Here is a 20,402-nt window from a genome sequence, read left to right on the forward strand (position 1 = left end):
GAAAAACAGGGTTGGGGTCAATTTGAATTGAAGTCAGTCAATTCATAAAGTAAACTGAAATTCAAATTGACCCCATACATTGCCGAAAAATGTCCTTTCTCACTGATGGTCCTACATCCTACTTCGCTCTCTCCAGTCCTCCTCCGGCCCTGCCCCCAAAGAAGCGCCAGTCGGCCCCGTCGCCCACCCGGGTGGCAGTGGTGAGCCCAATGAGCCGTGGCTCCAGCCTGCCCTGCAGCGTCCATAGACGGGTACCAACACACACACCTCACCAGAGACACATACCAGTACTTTGTAAGGTTATTGTTGAGTAACACCCACATATTCCACTTGTCCAATGGTAATGGTAGTACAGTGGTCTAGAGAAACTTTGTCAGAGTATGGTGTTGAATAGGGTGGATTACCAGGCGATTATAATGGGCCGATACAGACTAGTGATCAAACTTGATTAGGCCAGCCATTAACAGATCCTAGCTCCACAAAGGTATCTCTTATTTCCTGAAACTGTGTTGCTGACATCTGTGTCTGTTTTTCATTGTGTTTGTCTGTCCACCTGCCTGTTTGTCTCTGTGTCTTTGCAGCAGCAGGACTATGAGCAGGAGTTCCTCCAGAGGCGTTTCTCAGGCGGTAGCCAGTCGTACAGGGGCAACTCCCCGCGCCTCTCGCCCTGCAGCAGCATGGGAAAGCTCAGCAAGTCTGACGAGCATCTCTGCTCCATGGAACAGGACAGCGGACAGTGCTCCCAAAATACTAGTTGTGAGACGCTGGGTAGGGATGCACACACACGCATATATAGATAGAGATATATATATATATACACACACATGCATGCAGTTGAAGTTGGAAGTTTACATACACTTAGGTTGGATTCATTAAAACTCATTTTTCAACCACCCCACAAATTTCTTGTTAACAAACTATAGTTTTGGCAAGTCGGTTAGGACCTCTACTTTGTGCAGGACACAATTAATTTTTCCAACAATTGTTTACAGACAGATTATTTCATTTATAATTCACTGTATCACAATTCCAGTTGGTCAGAAGTTTACAAACTTGACTGTGCCTTTAAACAGCTTGGAAAATCCAGACAATGATGTCATGGCTTTAGAAGCTTCTGATAGGCTAATTGACATCATTTGAGTCAATTGGAGGTGTACCTTTAGGTGTATTTCAAGGCCTACTGTAAATCTCAGTGCCTCTTTGCTTGACATCATGGGAAAATCAAAAGAAATCAGCCAAGACCTCAGAAAAAAAATTGTAGACCTCCACAAGTCTGGTTCTTCCTTGGGAGCAATTTCTAGACACCTAAAGGTACCACGTTCATCTGTACAAACAATAGTCCGCAAGTTTAAACACCATGGGACCACACAGCCGCCATACCGCTCAGGAAAGAGACGCATTTTGTCTCCTAGAGATGAACGTACTTTGGTGCGAAAAGTGCAAAACAATCCCAGAACAACAGCAAAGGACATTGTGAAGATGCTGGAGGAAACAGGTACAAAAGTATCTATAGTCACAGTAAAACGAGTCCTATATCGACGTAACCTGAAAGGCCGATATGCAAGGAAGAAGCCACTGCTCCAAAACCGCCATAAAAAAGCCAGACTACGGTTTGCAATTGCACATGGGGACAAAGATCGTACTTTTTGGAGAAATGTCCTCTGGTCTGATGAAACAAAAATAGTACTGTTTGGCCAGAATGACCATCGTTATGTTTGGAGGAAAAGGGGGGAGGCTTGCAACCCGAAGACACCATCCCAACTGTGAAGCACGGGGGAGGCAGCATCATGTTGTGGGGGTGCTTTGCTGCAGGAGGGTCTGGTGCACTTCACAAAATCGATGGCATCATGAGGGAGGACAATTATGTGGATATATTGAATCAACTTCTCAAGACATCAGTCAGGAAGTTAAAGCTTGATAACAAATGGGTCTTCCAAATGGACAATGACCCCAAGCATACTTCCAAAGTTGTGGAAAAATGGCTTAAGGACAACAAAGTCAAGGTATTAGAGTGGCCATCACAAAGCCCTGACCTCAATCCTATAGAAAATGTGTGGGCAGAACTGAAAACGCTTGTGCGAGCAAGGAGGCCTACAAACCTGACTCAGTTACACCAGCTCTGTCAGGAGGAATGGGCCAAAATTCACCCAACTTATTGTGGGAAGCTTGTGGAAGGCTACTCAAAACTTTTGACCCAAGTAAAAAAAAAAAAAGGCAATGCTACCAAATCCTAATTGAGTGTATGTAAACTTCTGACCCACTGGGAATGTGATGAAAGAAATAAAAGCTGAAATAAATTACTCTCTCTACTATTATTCTGACATTTCACATTCTTAACATAAAGTGGTGATCCTAACTGACCAAAGACAGGGAATTTTTACTAGGATTAAATGTCAGGAATTGTGAAAAACTGAGTTTAAATGTACTTGTCTAAGGTGTATGCAAACTTCTGATATATATATATATATATATATATATATATATAGATATATAAAACACCCATGTAAACACACACACAAACAGCTGTTAACATATGCTCATATACTCATTATATTCAGTTACTCCCTTTACACACATTTTGTAGCGAGAAAGATAAATACCCCCCCCCCCCCCCCCCCCCACTAAAATGTACCCTTCACTAAGCCACACCCCCTTGGTTAATGTTGCAACCGGGAAGCCCAATTCCCCATTCATATCACTGGAGAAAACCCCTCACAATGATATCAAACTGTTTTTTTTACTACACAATAAAATTCAACACAGACTACCCCTTGCTAATCAGGAGACTCTTGGGTATGTTGTGGTCATTACAATTGGTTCACAGGAACCTGGTAAAATGAAATGTGTAGCGTGGCTAGTATGGATGGCTCTAATTATGCACTGTCAGCATGGCGTCAAAGCTACAAACCCCTTTTGGACAAACCCCTTAGTGCGCTCATCATATTCTGATGTTGACAGCAGATGTTATATTCATTATATAACTAACTTAGCCAGTTAATATGTTTGCTAGCTAACTAGCTAGCTTTAGTAACGTTTTCAATGGTTGCCAATGAGACCGAGCTAGCTGACTAGCTCTCAGTGAGGTGGAGGGAGAGGATGGCTCGCTGTGGGACTCAGGGAGGGGAGACAGGGTGGTGACCCCCGAGGGGGCGGGGATAGCAAACAAGCCAACAAAAGTATCATTTTGGGTTAAAATAAATGCTCCGTCAACAGGTTCTGCATTTCAGGAATCAATGGCAAGTACCCCTGGTGCACTGTTAAGTTATTTAGCCATTTAAACAATACATTTTTTCATGAAAATTATGTTTTTGCCATAGCCCTCATTGGCTTCCATGCATTTGAAATGAGAGCTTGTCTGAGGATGACAGACACGAGCTTGGTTAGAGACAGTTATTATCCAACGGAGAGCTGTGATTGGTTGGCCCAAATTCTGGGGGCGGGGCATTTTTTTTACGTGTACACTTATCATACCCAGAGGCATATTCTCTCACACATGAGAGCACTCTATTTTTAAAATACTCACTTCGAATGTCAACAGCTTAACCGTAACCACCAATACTGCATTTCAAAGACTGTTTCCCCCTCTCTCTTTCTCTCGATCTCTCCTCTGTTTCTCTTCAGACAACACTGAGAGTTACGACCCGGACTATGACTTCCTCCACCAGGACCTCTCAGTCTTCACTGGGGAACCTCTCGCCCCCTCAGGGGTCACCTCTCTGTCGCCCCTCCCTGAGTCCCACAGCGAGTCATCCTCCCCCGTCCCTCCTCCCACCCGCTTTAGCTCCCCACCCGCCCCCCACCCTCACCACTCCGAATACTGGACCCCCCAGCCCGGTTCTCACATCAGCCCCTTGCACCCTTGCCGCCTCAGCGCGCCTCCAGCGTTACCCCAGAAGAAGCGGCGCAGCGCCCAGGTGTCGCCCTATCCGGACAGGTGCTGGGGTGGTTCCTCGCGGGGGCCCCTCTACGAGAGGTTCCCCTCGCAGTACGATAACCTGTCGGAAGAGGAGCTGCTGCACCCCACGCCCCCCTTCCCCCTCTTCACGCCCATCTCACCCATGCCCCAGAGCAATGGGGGAGTGTTTGTGGCCCAGTACCTGGCCAGCGAGAACGCAGACGTTCCCTCTAGTCCACCGCCGTTGCCCGAGAAGAGGAACAAGCACGGTGAGTGATGGAGAGATGGGGTGTGGGGGAGAAAAGGATAGATAGAAGGAGTGGAAGAGAGAGAATTACAGGAAAATTGAGAGAGAAGGAAAGAAAAAGAGCAGGAGGATGATTGAGGAAGGGAAGGAGATGGTTTAGGGAGATAATTGAGCAAAACACAGAGAGAGAGAAATGAAACGAGGAAGATTGAAGGAGGAAAGGATAGAGACTGAGGGAGAGAGGTGGTTAGAGTGCTAACTTAGCTACAGTGTCATTCATTCATGACTCATGTTTAAGAAATCTGCCACAGAGAATAGAGGGAGGAAGTGTAACTCCAGGACAAGCACAATGGACTCCTGGTCCACTGGCAGTTGGGTACAGAGGTCGCAAATATGTAACTTCCTGCCAAGCTATGATGTCATTTCCTGTTGACATTTTTTATATTTACATTTTTGTCATTTAGTGGACGCTCCAGAGCGGAAATCGAACCCACAACCAATGTTCCCTCTAAGCTGTTTGGGCGCAGTAGCCCCGCATAAATATTAGCCCACAGAGAGAAGCACGAGATTGAATTTCACTCAACTTTCTGGAGCAGTGGTCACCAACGGGTCGACTGGTAGATCTCCAAGGCATTCCTAGTCGATCGCAAAACATTTCTGTACACAACGGTAGATGCATCCGATTTCTGTTGGCTGTAGATGCACCCGATTCCACTGCCCTGCACTCCAGGTAGGCGAACGTACCGCCTTCCTAGCGTGCCCAGAGTACAAATCAACTGCGCTATAGGCCTACCGCTGGCCAATCAGATGGCTTAGATGACCATGTCTGCAGTAATGTAGCAGGCATCAAAGAAAGCTACAGCAAAGTTGATACTCTGAGATTTCAAAACGTTTAAAACCATGGCTGGAGAGAGACTGTCAACGAATACAGCAAAGAGATGCTGTTTTTATGAGTGAGTTCATGTTTAAGTTGTTACTCAGAAAAGTGTTGACAGTTCTAAGCCATAAAATGCGTATTCTTCCTATTTCCACTCAGCGCTACAACAAGCACTGCAGCAGTAATGAATGAGTAGGAAAGTGTATCTATAGGCTTGTGGTGTTATTATTATTCTACACCTGCATTGCTTGCTGTTTGGGGTTTTAGGCTGGGTTTCTGTACAGCACTTTGAGATTTCAGCTGATGTAAGAAGAGCTATATAAATAAATTTGATTTGATTAGCGGCCAGGGTCTTTTTTAAAATTGAGGAATATTTCACTTTCTCAGTTCATTGGAGTAACAACATGAATTTGTGCATGAGGCAGAAATAATGCTCTAGTTTTGCCATCATCTGGAAGACTCTGTCCCTTATTGGTAAGGTATAGCGGAGGGATGTTGAGAGGTGGACCCTCAGTCTGCTGCTCTCTCCCTCCTCTGAGACGGACCATTTCGATGCAGGCACCATCAGCCCAATAAAATAAAAAGCAAATTCTTTAAATGTATGCTTCACAAGTAATAGAACCAATCAATTACCAGTGCGATCATACGTCAAATTTTGAAATCATTTTTTAAAAATGTCCCCGAACAAGAATGCATTGGTAGGGCAATTCAAGCAAAGCCAATGTGGGCCTATAGCTCACTGCACAAACCTCATTGCTGTTTTTAGTTGGTTAATGTTGCATAGGTTTACATGTTTAAGTCGTGTAAAAAAATACATCTGAGCTGTAGATCTCTGTTTGCATTTTGAATCCCAAGTGATCTTGACCCAGAAAAGGTTGGTGACCACTGTTCTAAAGTTTTCCCTGTTAACACTATCAACGTTTCCCTTTACTGTGGGTATTGTGATCAAATCAACGCAATGTTAGTCACTTTCAATGCAACATACCGAAACAAAACTAACTATGCAAGAGATTTTGTTGCAAAATGCATCGGAGTAGGATTCTATTGCATTGACATGCTCTACTCAGCCCATACTCTACACAGACCGGTGTGGTATAAAAAATCTATTATGGATCTCTGCCGTTTACTTTGAACTGGACTGTGTTAACAGCATGAGCGGTCGTGAGTAGATTAGCTTGTTTTGAGGTCAAAGCGAAAGCTGCATGCAGCCAAGTGTGCATTTTGTTCATATCCTTTGCTAGTTAGTGAGTTATTAGTCCAGTTATAGATAATTTGTAGTCAGCAATAGAGGAGTGATTGTTTTTACAAAAGCGCAAAATTCTAGACATATTTGAAAAGCGAATCAGGTAAAGAGCTTATTTTTTGCCTTAAAGGGACAGTGTTGCATTTTGAGACAGGCTTCAATAAGCTAAGTGGCCAATAGGCAGAGGGTAGCATAATTTGTCTGATTCTCTGTAATAATGATATGGGAATAATAATGCATTTTATTTTGTAAAATTTGTTTCTTGCATCAAACAACGCAATAACATGTTCAGTCACCTCATTGTCTGAAGGTGAAGTGGATAAACCAAGCCCGACATGTTTTTTCCAAAAGTCTCATGGAATGTAGGCCTACATTGAACACCACACATTGGCTGCTACTGTAGGCGGAATGATAGAACAGCTATGTCCATGTTAAAATGTTATGGGAGGCATTTTCTCCATAGTTTTTGATGGTTTTTGCGCTCAGCAAACCTGAAATTTGCTCAGTGGCAAATTTTTTTTTGAGGGAACATTGCCCACAAGCCTGGCATTGCAAGCTACATGCTCTACCAACTGATCCACTCGGGACTGTTGAACTATGATGCCACTTCCTGTCAAGCTATGCCATTCCTTGTCAAACTGACCCCTTTTAACATTACATGACCTCACTCCTATCTTAGGAACATCCAGAGCTAATATTGTGTTTAAGGGCGTTATCGTGTCTATGATTACGCTAATTCTTGCAGTTATAATTCCCTGCATCACATAAGATTGATGCATGGTAGTGTGCATATTAACATTTCGCTTGAAATAACTTTTAATGTGTCGCCGTGCCCCCCCCCCCCCCCCCTTCAGTCCTGGCGTACATGCAGTTTGTGGAGGACTACTCGGAGCCCCAGCCCTCCGTGTTCTACCAGACGCCGCAGAGCGAGAGCATCTACGAGCAGAGGAACAAGCGCTTCCAGGACGTCTACGGCCTCAACGACTCCTTCAGCAGCACTGACTCGGTCCACGAGCCCCTGCCCGTACCCCTCTTCCCGCCTCCCGCCTTGCCCCCCAAGCAGAGGCAACTGGTGAGTGTCTGTCTGTGTGTGTGTTCCTCCTGAAGTCCTCACCACCCAATCACACATTATTTCACCCTTACTGACCACCCCGCCTCAGACCAGTGGAATTTCACAATCCTCCGTAGAGATTGATGCACTGGTTATGATGGTGGAGCGAGCAAGTGCACACTGGGAAAGCGTGGAGAATTTGGATCCAAAGGTCTCCTTTCCAGGTGGACATCCAGTCATGGTTGAGTGCTGAATGATGACATATTTTACTTGTAGGAGTTTAAGGTGATTTAACACTTTTAACTTAGTTTTACATCAACAATTAAATGAGGAAATGTAAAAGGTGACAGTTTAAGCCCCCTGTGGTGAAACATTGAGGTCATGATGCTGCATGCTGTAGAAATCACAACAGTAGATATTGCCTGGAGGTCAAAGGTGAGAGGTCCGATTCCCACGGTGGTCATATGCTGTATAACACCCCAGAGGACAGTTGACCCCTGTCTATATGTCATTGGCAACCAGTGGTGTGGAACATGTGTCAACTATAAACTATTTAAACACTTGCCCCCAAATCCCCCTACCCCAAAACATGTAAATGTTGGACTACAAATTGTGCCTTCCTGTGTTATATTTAGGCCAAACTGTTTATTCTATTCTACTGAGCCATTTACTTTTATGTTCATATTCTTATGTTTCATTTCTTATTGTTGTTGCATCACTGAGAAGGAACCTGCAAGTAAGCCTCTAGTTGTACGGTGTATACCATGTGTATACCATGTGTATACCATGTGTATCCCGTACAACTAATAAAACAAAACTACCCCCTATGGAGGTGAATGTGAAGCAGGGTTCATGAGGGTTCATGAGGGCACGCAACATATAACAGTGAAATTAGTGAAATTAAATAGAGCATTTCTTATTGGACAATTCTAGGTAGTCCCTCTCCTGTTTCAGTCCTTGTTCATCAGTTTGAGGCCTGATGAACACGACCCAGAAGAAGAACTCTGAGGTAACTTGTGCTAGTGTAGTGGTTGTTGGCTGGGAAGGACAGTATTCCAGAGCTCCCTGCTTCCAGGAATCCATTCCTCGTCAATGTTCTCTTTATCTCTCCCCTCTTCTGTTCAGATCAGTCTCTCGTTCTATCTCTCCATCTACCCCCAGTCCTCTTCAGTCTGCCCAGTCTCTCTCTTTCTCGCTCTAAGTGGTGTATGTCGGTGGTAACCCCTACCAGACAAGTTGAGACTTGCCTTTCTCAATATCATTCTCTCTATCAAATCCAGTCATTTTATCTTAGTCCTGGTTGCCCTAGGTTAGTTGAGACGTCTGTCTGAATGACAGTCCGGTCGGTCAATCAGTCAATGGAGGTGGGAACCCAGGGAGAGGGGCTAAGGAGGTCAGGGGTGGTCAGATAGGTTTGATTGGCCCAACCTTCTTCAGGTTAATGGAGATTGGTTCAACTTGGCTGTGGTTTGAGGTATAAAAGAGGTTAGATTCTACACACTGGTGTCATGTGGTTTGTCAGCCATTTTACTAAAGACTACACATGGGTAGAAACTAGATGGCTACTGGACTGCTCCCTTGAGTGGATTTTGCGCTTAGTGCCAAATTTATCCACAACTAGAAACCCAGAAAATGAAAATAGCCTGCTGGAGTATATTTATGTAAATCATGCATGGATGTCTGTGGGAGATTTGTGTATGTATTCCAATTCCATGCCTGGATTTCACGTTGAGATTGCACTCCTGCAGACCTCACTACAGTACAATACTATATATAACCTACCACTGAGCGACAGAGGGGTCATAATCCTCTGGTCCGCTGTTCTCCTTCTGCAAACCACCAACCACTGTCTATTGGAAGACTCCCAGCCTTTTAGTTTGAGGATTTCTGTTGTACACTTTACTGTACTGTACAGTTCAACTGTATTTCTCTCCTTGTTCCTCCTCCTCCGTCTCTCCTGGTAATCTGGGCTGGTGGTGTAGGGGGCTTGAAGAGGGTAGGATAAGCCTGTTTCTATCTCCTAGTCCTCCTCCTGCCTTCCAATAAGCCAACATGTTACAGGCTTTAAAAACTCTGACTTTACACGGCTTTGGGAAAATAAAAGCAATTTAGTTGGTCTGCCAGTCGGAATCTAAGATGGCAAGAGAGAAAGCAAAAATCACATTTCTCCTGTTTCGAGGTGTGTAGTTTGACCTGGTTTCTTTGAAGCAACACAGTTCAGAGAGCAAGACGTCTGGTCAGGTTTAAGATGGTCAGATCCAAACACTGTTTGAGCGATGGGCTAAACAGGTCTCGACTCTTTTGTGTTATTCCAACCCCTAGAGATGACGCTTAGCAATGACCTTTTCTGACCCTGTGGCTGGCTTCATGTTCAGTGTCCGCAACAAGGAGTCTTCTGTGTGTTTCTTCTTCTGTGGTTTCTGCACGTCTCCATTCACAAGACTTAATTTTGTACTAATGCTATCAACTTAACTCTCTTTAACTCTGTCTTTTATAGCTCTGACGAAGGCTGTGAGAGCAGTGTGGGGGTTCCTTCTTCTTTCTCATCGCTCTGATTCTGAAACAGGATTTGATCTTACACTGCTTTCTCTTCTTAGTGTGATAAAGTTCTGTCTTTATTTTTTCTGTGTCTTCTACCTTTCTCTCATCTTCTCTTTAATTCTTATTTTTCTCCCTCTATTCTCACTGCCCCTCCCCTCTCCTTTTTTTCATTCGTTCTCTCTTCCTCAGGCCTCCCACTCTTCCTCCCCCTCTTCTTCCTCATCCTCCTCTCTGCCGTGCCACCTCCACCCTTCATTGGTGGCGGCAGCAGAGGAGGTGGGCTCTGGCCTGGGGCTCAGCCTATCGGTCTCTAGCTCCTCCTACCTTAGTGGACACTCCTCGCTGACCACGCCCATGGTGAGTCTACCTGATTGGCCCCCTGTGGCCCAAAGGCTGGGCCTCCCGTGTGCTGTGTGTTCTGGTTCCGTTTGGTGCTGTGATCTTGTGTGTTGTGTGGAACTGCCTGTATGATTTTCCTGGATCCACGTGGTGTGGTTCTGATTGTCCTGAATGGCACATGGTCCCTGTGTTTTGTTGTTCGTCTCTGGCATGGTTCCGACATTGATGACGATAGGGGTGTGCTATCGTCACACTGACGTGTGCATTTAATGCCGTGTGTTGTAATACTTCAGTTTAGCATCATAAGATGCAAAGTAATGCATTTCTGATGTTTTTATTTTTCCTGAAAACAACCGGCACAAAAGTGGTTATGTGGAACAAGTGGAGTCAAAAGAGGAGTCGCAAATGACAATCTTACAAAAGCAGGGACCTCTATAGCAGATAGAAACCTGGTGATGAATGGGGTTGTGGTGGGTAGCTGAGCTCATGACTGAGTTAACACTTGACACGGTTTTCCATTTCATAACCTCAAACCTCTATTCGATAGGAGGCGGATGATGTTGGTTTTAAGGGTGTGGCCTGACCCCGTGTGACCCCTGGGTGTGAGGGGCACACTGAGGAGGGGGGGGGGGGGGGGGGAGTGGTGTGTATCTTCCTGTGGAATCTAGAGGAATGCAATGCCATTTGGACCTGGCCTGATATAAAACAGATTCCTCCTCCTGTCCTACTCTTCTTTCTCTTCTTCGTCCTCTCTCGTTCTTCTACCACCTCCTACTCTACCCCTTTCTCCTTCCTGCTGACCTCTACCCTCTTCTGCCCCTTAAATCAAATCCAACATTATTTCTAGTTTAATTTCAACATCACAGCATCTCCCTCCTCCTTTCTCTGATACACATATCTTGCCTCTCCCCACCCTGTGTGTTTGCCAGTGGAATGTTCACATTCCTCAAGTCCTCGGGGCATGATGTTTTGAGGCGATGTCATGGAGATGGGAGTCATTTAAAGGAATTGATTTATTGCCAACAATGTAATTTCAGTGGAAAATTGTTATTCTACACTCTGTCTCTGTCTCTCTGTCTGTCTCTCTGTCTGTCTCTCTGTCTGTCTCTCTGTCTGTCTCTCTGTCTGTCTCTCTGTCTGTCTCTCTGTCTGTCTCTCTGTCTGTCTCTGTGTCTGTCTCTGTGTCTGTCTCTCTGTCTGTCTCTCTGTCTGTCTCTCTGTCTGTCTCTCTGTCTGTCTCTCTGTCTGTCTCTGTGTCTGTCTATGTGTCTGTCTCTGTGTCTGCCTGTGTCTGTGTCTGCCTGTGTCTGTGTCTGCCTGTGTCTGTGTCTGCCTGTGTCTGTGTCTGCCTGTGTCTGTGTCTGCCTGTCTCTGTGTCTGCCTGTCTCTGTGTCTGCCTGTCTGTGTCTGTCTCTGTCTGTGTCTGTCTGTCTCTGTGTCTGCCTGTCTCTGTGTCTGCCTGTCTCTGTGTCTGCCTGTCTCTGTGTCTGCCTGTCTCTGTGTCTGCCTGTCTCTGTGTCTGCCTGTCTCTGTGTCTGCCTGTCTCTGTGTCTGCCTGTCTCTGTGTCTGCCTGTCTCTGTGTCTGCCTGTCTCTGTGTCTGTGTCTGTATCTGTGTCTGTCGTTCTGTCTGTCACTGCCTGTCACTGTCTGTCTCTGCCTGTCTCTCTGTCCGTCTGTCTCTTTCTGTCTCTTTCTGTCTCTTTCTGTCTCTGTCTGTCTCTGCCTGTCTCTTTATGTGTCTCTGTCTCTCTTTTTCTCTCTGTCTCTTTCTCTCTGTCTCTCTGTCTGTCTGTGTATTTCTGTCTGTCTGTGTCTATTTCTGTCGGTCACTGTCGATCACTGTCGGTCACTGTCGGTCACTGTCTGTCACTGTCTGTCACGGACTGTCACGGACTGTCACGGACTGTCACGGACTGTCACTGACTGTCACTGACTGTCACTGACGGTCACTGACGGTCACTGACTGTCACTGACGGTCACTGACGGTCACTGTCGGTCACTGTCTCTTTCTGTCTGTCTCTGTCGGTCGCTGTCTGCCTGCCTGTCACTGTCTGTCTCTGCCTGTCTCTCTGTCCGTCTGTCTCTGTGTCTCTGTCTGTCTCTCTGTTTCTTTCTCTCTCTCTGTCTGTCTCTTTTTCTCTCTGTCTCTGTCTATTTCTGTCTGTCACTGTCGATCACTGTCTCTGTCAGTCTCTGCCTGTCTGTGTCGGTCTCTGTCGGTCTCTGCCTGTCTGTCACTGTCTCTCTGTCTGTCTCTGCCTGCCTGTCTGTCTCTGCCTGTCTGTCTCTACCTGTCTATCTCTGTCTGTCTGTGTCTTTATCTGTCTCTAGGTCTGTCTGTCTCTCGGTCTGTCTGTCTCTCGGTCGGTCTGTCTCTCGGTCGGTCTGTCTCTCGGTCGGTCTGTCTCTCGGTCGGTCTGTCTGTCGGTCGGTCTGTCTGTCGGTCGGTCTGTCTCTCGGTCGGTCGGTCTGTCTCTCGGTCGGTCGGTCTGTCTCTCGGTCGGTCTGTCTGTCTGTCTCTCGGTCGGTCTGTCTGTGTGTGTGTGTGTGTCTGTGTTTCGGTTGGTCGGTCGGTCTCTGTGTTTCGGTCGGTCGGTCTCTGTCTGTGTCTCGGTCGGTCGGTCTGTCTGTGTCTCGGTCGGTCTGTCTGTGTGTGTTTCGGTCTGTCTGTCTGTCTGTGTTTCGGTCTGTCTGTCTGTTTCGGTCTGTCTGTTTCGGTCTGTCTGTCTGTCTGTGTCTCTGTCTGTCTCTGTCTGTGTCTCTGTCTATTTGTCTGTCTCTGTGTGTCTCTGTATGTCTGTTTTACTGTATGTCTGTCTCTCTGTCTGTCTGTCTGTCTCTGTGTGTCTGTCTCTCTGCTGTGTCTGTCTGTCTGTGTCTCGGTCGGTCTGTCTGTCTGTCTGTCTCGGTCGGTCTGTCTGTGTGTGTTTCGGTCTGTCTGTCTGTGTTTCGGTCTGTCTGTCTGCGTTTCGGTCTGTCTGTCTGCGTTTCGGTCTGTCTGTCTGCGTTTCGGTCTGTCTGTCTGTCTGCGTTTCGGTCTGTCTGTCTGTCTGCGTTTCGGTCTGTCTGTCTGTCTGCGTTTCGGTCTGTCTGTCTGTCTGCGTTTCGGTCTGTCTGTCTGTGTTTCGGTCTGTCTGTCTGTGTCTCGGTCGGTCTGTCTGTGTGTGTTTCGGTCTGTCTGTGTTTCGGTCTGTCTGTCTGTCTGTGTTTCGTTCTGTCTGTCTGTTTGTGTTTCGGTCTGTCTGTGTCTCGGTCTGTCTGTCTCGGTCTGTGTCTCTGTCTGTCTGTGTATCTGTCTGTCTGTGTATCTGTCTGTCTGTGTCTCTGTCTCTGTATGTCTGTCTCTCTGTCTGTGTCTCTCTGTCTGTGTCTCTCTGCTGTGTCTGTCTGTGTGTGCGCGCAGACCTGTGTTGTCAAGTATATTTTATGGTTGTACGTTTGTGGAGAATAGTATGGAGAACATTTGTTGGATGGAAAGAAAATAAGCTGTCCTTAAGTTTTCAGTGGAAACATCATAGTTCGTTCTCCCTCCTAGGTGCTGTAGGTTTAGTGTGTGGGGGGGAGCATGCATGCCAGTGTGTGTGTGTGTGTGGTGTTTATCAGTGATCTATGTGCTGGCTGCTCTGTGTGCTGGTATGTATGCAGGAACATGACGGGGTTGATATGCACAACGTTTTACACACACACATTCTCAGACAAACACGAACACACACAATCTCAGACACACATTTGTGCATTGTAAATCTACCTTTATCTGGTGGTGTTTGTGGTGAAATAATTGCTTTAGGTGTGTTGTATGTTCAGGTGTGTTCTTGGCTATGTGAAAGGCATAGAAAGGTTGATATCATTCCATTTATTGTTATAGTATGTTGAATTACATTAGTCCAAGTTAGTAGGAGCTTAGGAGGTGCTGGAGACTTTCAACTTCACTTCCTTTTCAGCTTTGACCTGATCCTATCTGCTGTCTTTATCTTGTTCTTTTCTCCTTCTTCCTGGTTTCCCTTCCTACTCTCGACCAATCGCAGAGCTCGGACCAGGTCGCCTTGGCCAATGCCACCCTATTGGCTGGCAGCGGGGATGGGCCCGACTGTTCCCTGGCCGACCTATTGGGCTCTGTGGCCGTCTGTCTTCCTTCCTCTGAGACCACTTCTCTTCTCTCTGACTCTCTCCTCCACACCTCGACAGTGGTGAGCTTGCAGGCAGGCAGGCAGACAGACAGACAGACAGACAAATATAACTCCCAGACCTTATATTTTGGCTATTTTATTACCCTATCTTGTGTGACTATTCTCCTATTCACTATCATGTGTAACAGACACAAATTTTACTGAAATACTGTACAGACTAAACACTAATCACCAGTGCCACCTGGTGGCCAATTATTGACAGTTACGTCCAGTAGAAACCATACAACACAATGTAGTTGAGTGGAAGTGCTTCTCCATGCCTCATCTTACCTCTGAGCTTGCTGTCCCCATAGAGATAAAATGTGTTCTATTTAATTCCATGGCCGTCCCTCTTCTCTTCACGTAGAGTGTGGACGAGGGTGGCGAGGGTGAGTATGTCAACCTGTACTCATCCAGCCAGGCCAACGGGGAGCTGCCACTCTGCCTCAGAGTAAGTAACACTCAACCTAGATCATAAACTCAGCAGTAAAAGAAACGGCCCTTTTTCAGGATCCTGTCTTTCAAAGGTAATTCGTAAAAATCCAAATACCTTCACAGATCTTCATTGTAAAGGGTTTAAACACTGTTTCCCATGCTTGTTCAATGAAACATAAACAATGAATGAACATGCAGCTGTGGAACAGTCGTTAAGACACTAACAGCTTACAGACGGTAGGCAATTAAGGTCACAGTTATGACAACCTAGGACACTAAAGAGGCCTTTCCACTGACTCTGAAAAACGCCAAAAGAATTGTGCCCAGGGTCCCCCGCTCATCTGCGTGAACGTGCCTTAGGCATGCTGCAAGGAGGCATGAGGTCTGCAGATGTGGCCAGGGCAATAAATTGCAATGTCCGTACTGTGAGATGCCTAAGATAGCGCTACAGGGTGACAGGACAGACAGCTGATCGTCCTCACAGTGGCAGACCTCGTGTAAAAACACCTGCACAGGATTGGTACATCCAAACATCACACCTGCGGGACAGCTACAGGATGGCAACAACAACTGCCCGAGTTACACCAGAAACACACAATCCCTCCGTCACTGCTCAGACTGTCCGCAATAGGCTGAGAGAGGCTGGACTGAGGGCTTGTAGGCATGTTGTAAGGCAGGTCCTCACCAGACATCACCGGCAACAATGTCGCCTATGGGCACAAACCCACCGTTGCTGGACCAGACAGGACTGGCAAAAAGTGCTCTTCACTGACGAGTCTGGGTTTTGTCTCACCAGGGGTGATGGTCGGATTCGCATTTATCGTCGAAGGAATGAGCGTTACACCAAGGCTTGTACTCTGGAGCGGGATCGATTTGGAGGTGGAGGGTCTGTCATGGTCTGGGGAGATGTGTCACAGTATCATCGGACTGAGCTTGTTGTCATTGCAGGCAATCTCAACACTGTGCGTTACAGGGAAGACATCCTCCTCCCTCATGTGGTACCCTTCCTGCAGGCTCATCCTGACATGACCCTCCAGCATGACAATGCCACCAGCCATACTGCTCGTTCTGTGCGTGATTTCCTGCAGGACATGAATGTCAGTGTTCTGCCATGGCCAGCGAAGAGCCCAGACCTCAATCCCATTGAGCACATCTGGGACCTGTTGGATCAGAAGGTGAGGGCTAGGGCCATTCCCCCCAGAAATGTCCGGGAACTTGCCAGTGCCTTGGTGGAAGAGTGGGGTAACATCTCACAGCAAGAACTAGCAAATCTGGTGCAGTCCATGAGGAGGAGATGCACTGCAGTACTTAATGCAGCTGGTGGCCACACCAGATACTGACTGTTACTTTTGACCCCCCCTTTGTTCAGGGACACATTATTGCATTTCTGTTAGTCACATGTCTGTGGAACTTGTTCAGTTTATGTCTCAGTTGTTGAATCTTAGGTTCATACAAATATTTACACATGTTAAGTTTGCTGAAAATAAACACAGTTGATAGCGAGAGGACGTTTCCTTTTTTGCTGAGTTTATGTCCTCACCACAGATCTAGGATCAAATCATTCTACCCACAATCCTAACAGTAACCATTAGGGGGAAGATCAAAGATCTGATCCTGTATCAGTGGTTAATATCCTCTACCTGTTCCATTCTACCTGTGCCAACAGTTACTTTATGAAGACTGCATTTGTGTACATGATGTGTTGGTGTTCCATGTGTCCTGCTCCTCATCCTACCTTGACAGAGCTTACTCTTCCCCAACAGGAGCCCAACTCTGCTGACGACGTCCTTGAACACCCCTCTCCACAGATGCCCTCTTCCAATAGCAAGGAGGCTCTGGACAAGGACAGGTAAGGGATTGAGTGGCCACTAGGGTTACATTGCATAAACACTCTCCCCGTTCAGCCGTTACGGCATTACTTGATCCGGTAATCCTAGAAGATTAAAGGCCAATTGAATTAAATGGATACTGATTAATGACCAATTATATATGTAAGCATAGAGAGAATTGCGGTATTAGAAGAGACAAAGTCCATATATCAATTTGAATGGAACATTTTTCATGGGTGACTATTCTATTATAGGTAGTCATTCTATTTCTATGTATATAAATCCAGGTACACTGATCTAATGGCGCGTCTGTCTGTCTGTCTAGGAGGCAGAAGTCAACAGACTCTGCACCTTGTGACGAGGAAGTGGATGAGCTCTCTCTCATTGACCACAAAGAGATCATGTCCAGGATTACACTAAAACAAGAGGTAACGTATCCCTCATTCACTACGGCACTAACAGTATTCCCACCACTGTCTATTGGCTAAGTATTGTATAGAGAAAATTATGTGGTTGTCTTTGGCTACTGTGCTTTCTTTCAATGGGATTCTATTCATAATAACAATATAATATAGTCCATTTAGCGGACACTTTTATTCAAAACTAGTTCGTCATCCGTTTTAAGCCTTTTAAAAATGCGTGGTCCCAGGTATTCATGATACATAATGTTAGTGAGACGCTGAAACCAAAGACTACAAATAAGAAAACTCAGTCCACTACTGACCTCTAGAAGAAATTCTCAGGAACTGCATGGCACGTTTCTCCATTAAAATGTATTTTCCTTTTTTCTGTTTGGTGCAGTCTGACAGGCAGGAGAGTGTGTGTGTGTGATTTGTGTGAAATGGTGGTCCCCACTCTGCAAGGTCAGATGTAGCAAGAGGGAAGGAGAGAGAAAAGGGAGGAAAGGTTGGGAGGGAGGGAGGGAGGAAAGGTTGAGAGGGAGGGAGGAAAGGTTGAGAGGGAGGGAGGAAAGGTTGAGAGGGAGGGAGGAAAGGTTGAGAGGGAGGGAGGAAAGGTTGGGAGGGAGGGAGGGAGGAAAGGTTGGGAGGGAGGGAGGGAGGGAGGGAGGAAAGGTTGGGAGGGAGGGAGGGAGGAAAGGTTGGGAGGGAGGGAGGGAGGAAAGGTTGGGAGGGAGGGAGGGAGGAAAGGTAGGGAGGGAGGAAAGGTTGGGAGGGAGGGAGGAAAGGGTAGGAGGGAGGGAGGAAAGGTTGGGAGGGAGGGAGGAAAGGTTGGGAGGGAGGGAGGAAAGGGTGGGAGGGAGGGAGGGAAGGAGGGAGGAAAGGGTGGGAGGGAGGGAGGAAAGGGAGGGAGAAAAGGAGGGAGGGAGGAAAGGGGATAAGAGAAGGGAGGTCTGATTAAACAACAAAGGACAGCTGTAGCGGTAAACAAGGGTATTTTTGTTGGGGATCTGTCAGCTTGTGTGATCAGCCTGTGTCCTGCGTATGCCAGCCCTCTCTCTCTCTCTCTCCCCCTCTCTCACTCGTCAGTGGAGCTGGTGCAGGGCTGGAAGGGAGGGAGGGTGAGCATGGACAGAGAGGAGAGAGCTGCATTTTGGGCTAGACTGCATTTTTGCCCTAATCCTGATCAATTCTCTACCTAACCCTCTCTCTCTCTCTACCCCACCCCCCCTCTCTATCCCTCTATGCCCCCCGTGCTCTTTTTCTCCATCTATTCATCTCTCCCTCCATCTGTCTTTCTCATTCTCTCTCTCAGAATGATGATGGTCCTGACGTGCGTGCTGGATCAGGGGATATTCTGTTAGTCCACGCCACAGAGACGGAACGCAAAGGTAGGTCGCGTTTATCACCGTTTGACAGCAGCCCCCATTAGAATGTGTGGTTCTGGGTCAGTGGCACAGACTATGTATGTGTGTTTTCATACTGGACGGGATCCGATTACACTTTCTGTCTGTTAAATTGTATGTCAGTATATTGTGATGTCAGTATATTCTCCCTTTTCACTCTGACATGTGAACAGTTCTAGAATAGATATATCTCGCGATAGATAGAACATTCCTGTTTTCCAGATCGTTCTGTCAGAATGGAGATGACCTATTACCTATCTATTCAAGCCCCCTCTCCATGCTTTCTAAAGTTCATAGGATCCATCATTAGTTCTGGACTTCAGACTTAAAGGGGTGGTGTTCTCCTCTGCTCCCCGACAGATCTGGTGTTGTACTGTGAAGCCTTCCTGACCACATACAGGACATTCATTAGCCCAGAGGACCTCATTAAGAAGCTGCACTACAGATATCCTTTTGAAACTCACCGGACGTGTTGGTCGCCACCAGTGTCTCGATGGCTAGATACTGTGTGTGTTGGAAAGACAGTGGAAAATGTGTGCATTTACTATGAGGAGAAAGAGTTGAGAATACGTATTCTCCTTCACCACCAAGCACATATACCAGGTTCTGTCACAGTCCAGACATATTTAAGAAGCGGGTCAGCAAGAACACCTTCTTTGTGCTGGTTCGAGTGGTGGATGAGCTGTGGTGAGTATGGATGACCCACTCTCTCCATAGAGCCACACAAATGGCTTTTTACTCCAACAAGGGTCTCCAACAGTTTTTCTGGCCTGTAGCTGTAGATTGAAGACATTTTGAATGATTTATTTATTGTCAAGTTGGTCTTACAGGATTAGTTGACACATTATTAAACGCATATATATTACAGTGATTGATGGTGATGGCCAGATGTGGAGGCGATGACTCACTTGTCCCCTGCTCTTTTCCTCCCTCTCGTTCTTCCCTCCCAGTCTGGTGGAGTTGACGGAGGACATCCTGAAGCAGCTGATGGACCTGGTGTTCAGGCTGGTGTGTAACGGCGAGCTGAGCCTGGCCCGCGTGCTCCGCAAGAACATCCTGGACAAGGTCTGTTTTCTGTTTCACATTACTTTGGACATGAAAGGCACCGTACTATCTACTGCAGGTCAAATACAATGTCATTCTAAACATATTGTTGTCCAGGTGGAGCAGAAGAAGCTGCTACGCTGCACCAACTCTCTCAAGCCGTTGGCCGCCCGGGGCGTGTCCGCCAGGTAGGGGTCAACACGGGGTCAAGGGTCAGTAGAGTATGGGAGGGGGCTAGAGCAACCTCTTCTTGCATTTGCTTGTGCTATTGATTTGTTTGCTTTCTCTATCATGAAGCATTTGTGTGGGTGGGTGGGTTGGTTATGCTATCCACAAGGACAGGAAATCAAGGAACATTCTCCCTCGTGGGGGACATTTCCCACGTCTCATGGAGGACGAGAGCTATACTACATGACTAAAAATATGTGTGGACACCTGCTTGTCGAACATCTCTTTGCAAAATCATGGGCATTAATATGGAGTTGGTCCCCCCTTTGCTGCTATAACAGCCTCCACTCTTCTGGGAAGGCTTTCCACTACATGTTGGAACATTGCTGCAGGGACTTGCTTCCATTCAGCCACAAGAGCATTAGTGAGGTCGTGTCCTGATGTTGGGCTATTAGGCCTGGCGTTCTAATTTATCCCAAAGGTGTTCGGAATGTTCTGTGCTTCCAATTATTTGCCACAAAATTGGAAGCACAGAATCGTCTAGAATGTCATTGTACGGGGTATTGTTAAGATATCCCTTCCCTGGAACTAAGGAGCCTTAGCTTTGCACCACTCCGGTCGACACTTGGCATTGTACATTGTGATCTTAGGCTTGTGTGCGTCTACCCAGTCATGGAAACCCATTTTGTGAAGCTCCCTACATACAGTTATTGTGCTGATGTTCCTTCCAGAGGCAGTTTGGAACTCGGTAGTGAGTGTTG

At 46.6% G+C, this 20,402-nt stretch overlaps 1 protein-coding gene across 5 annotated transcripts in view; it reads left to right on the forward strand.

Annotated features, from left to right (window-relative positions):
* Nucleotides 1–20,402, forward strand: part of LOC110509502 (rap guanine nucleotide exchange factor 1) — a 97,960-nt gene that overhangs the window by 69,318 nt on the left and 8,240 nt on the right. For 3 of the 5 annotated variants that reach the window (XM_090227295.1, XM_021590402.3, XM_090227294.1), the window contains 12 exons: nucleotides 137–251; nucleotides 582–768; nucleotides 3,622–4,164; nucleotides 7,117–7,334; nucleotides 14,729–14,812; nucleotides 16,560–16,645; nucleotides 16,951–17,053; nucleotides 18,339–18,414; nucleotides 18,790–18,874; nucleotides 19,024–19,116; nucleotides 19,380–19,494; nucleotides 19,591–19,661. In XM_090227295.1, coding sequence (XP_090083421.1) covers nucleotides 137–251; nucleotides 582–768; nucleotides 3,622–4,164; nucleotides 7,117–7,334; nucleotides 14,729–14,812; nucleotides 16,560–16,645; nucleotides 16,951–17,053; nucleotides 18,339–18,414; nucleotides 18,790–18,874; nucleotides 19,024–19,116; nucleotides 19,380–19,494; nucleotides 19,591–19,661 — 1,776 coding nt within the window. Of the gene's footprint in view, nucleotides 1–136; nucleotides 252–581; nucleotides 769–3,621; nucleotides 4,165–7,116; nucleotides 7,335–10,043; nucleotides 10,212–14,220; nucleotides 14,383–14,728; nucleotides 14,813–16,559; nucleotides 16,646–16,950; nucleotides 17,054–18,338; nucleotides 18,415–18,789; nucleotides 18,875–19,023; nucleotides 19,117–19,379; nucleotides 19,495–19,590; nucleotides 19,662–20,402 lie in introns of all 5 variants that reach the window. The other 2 variants (XM_090227293.1, XM_021590400.3) reach the window with 1 other exon arrangement.

This window comes from Oncorhynchus mykiss, chromosome 29, assembly GCF_057628025.1.
Source record: "Oncorhynchus mykiss isolate SJ-2025 chromosome 29, ASM5762802v1, whole genome shotgun sequence".
Classification (NCBI taxonomy): domain Eukaryota; kingdom Metazoa; phylum Chordata; class Actinopteri; order Salmoniformes; family Salmonidae; genus Oncorhynchus; species Oncorhynchus mykiss.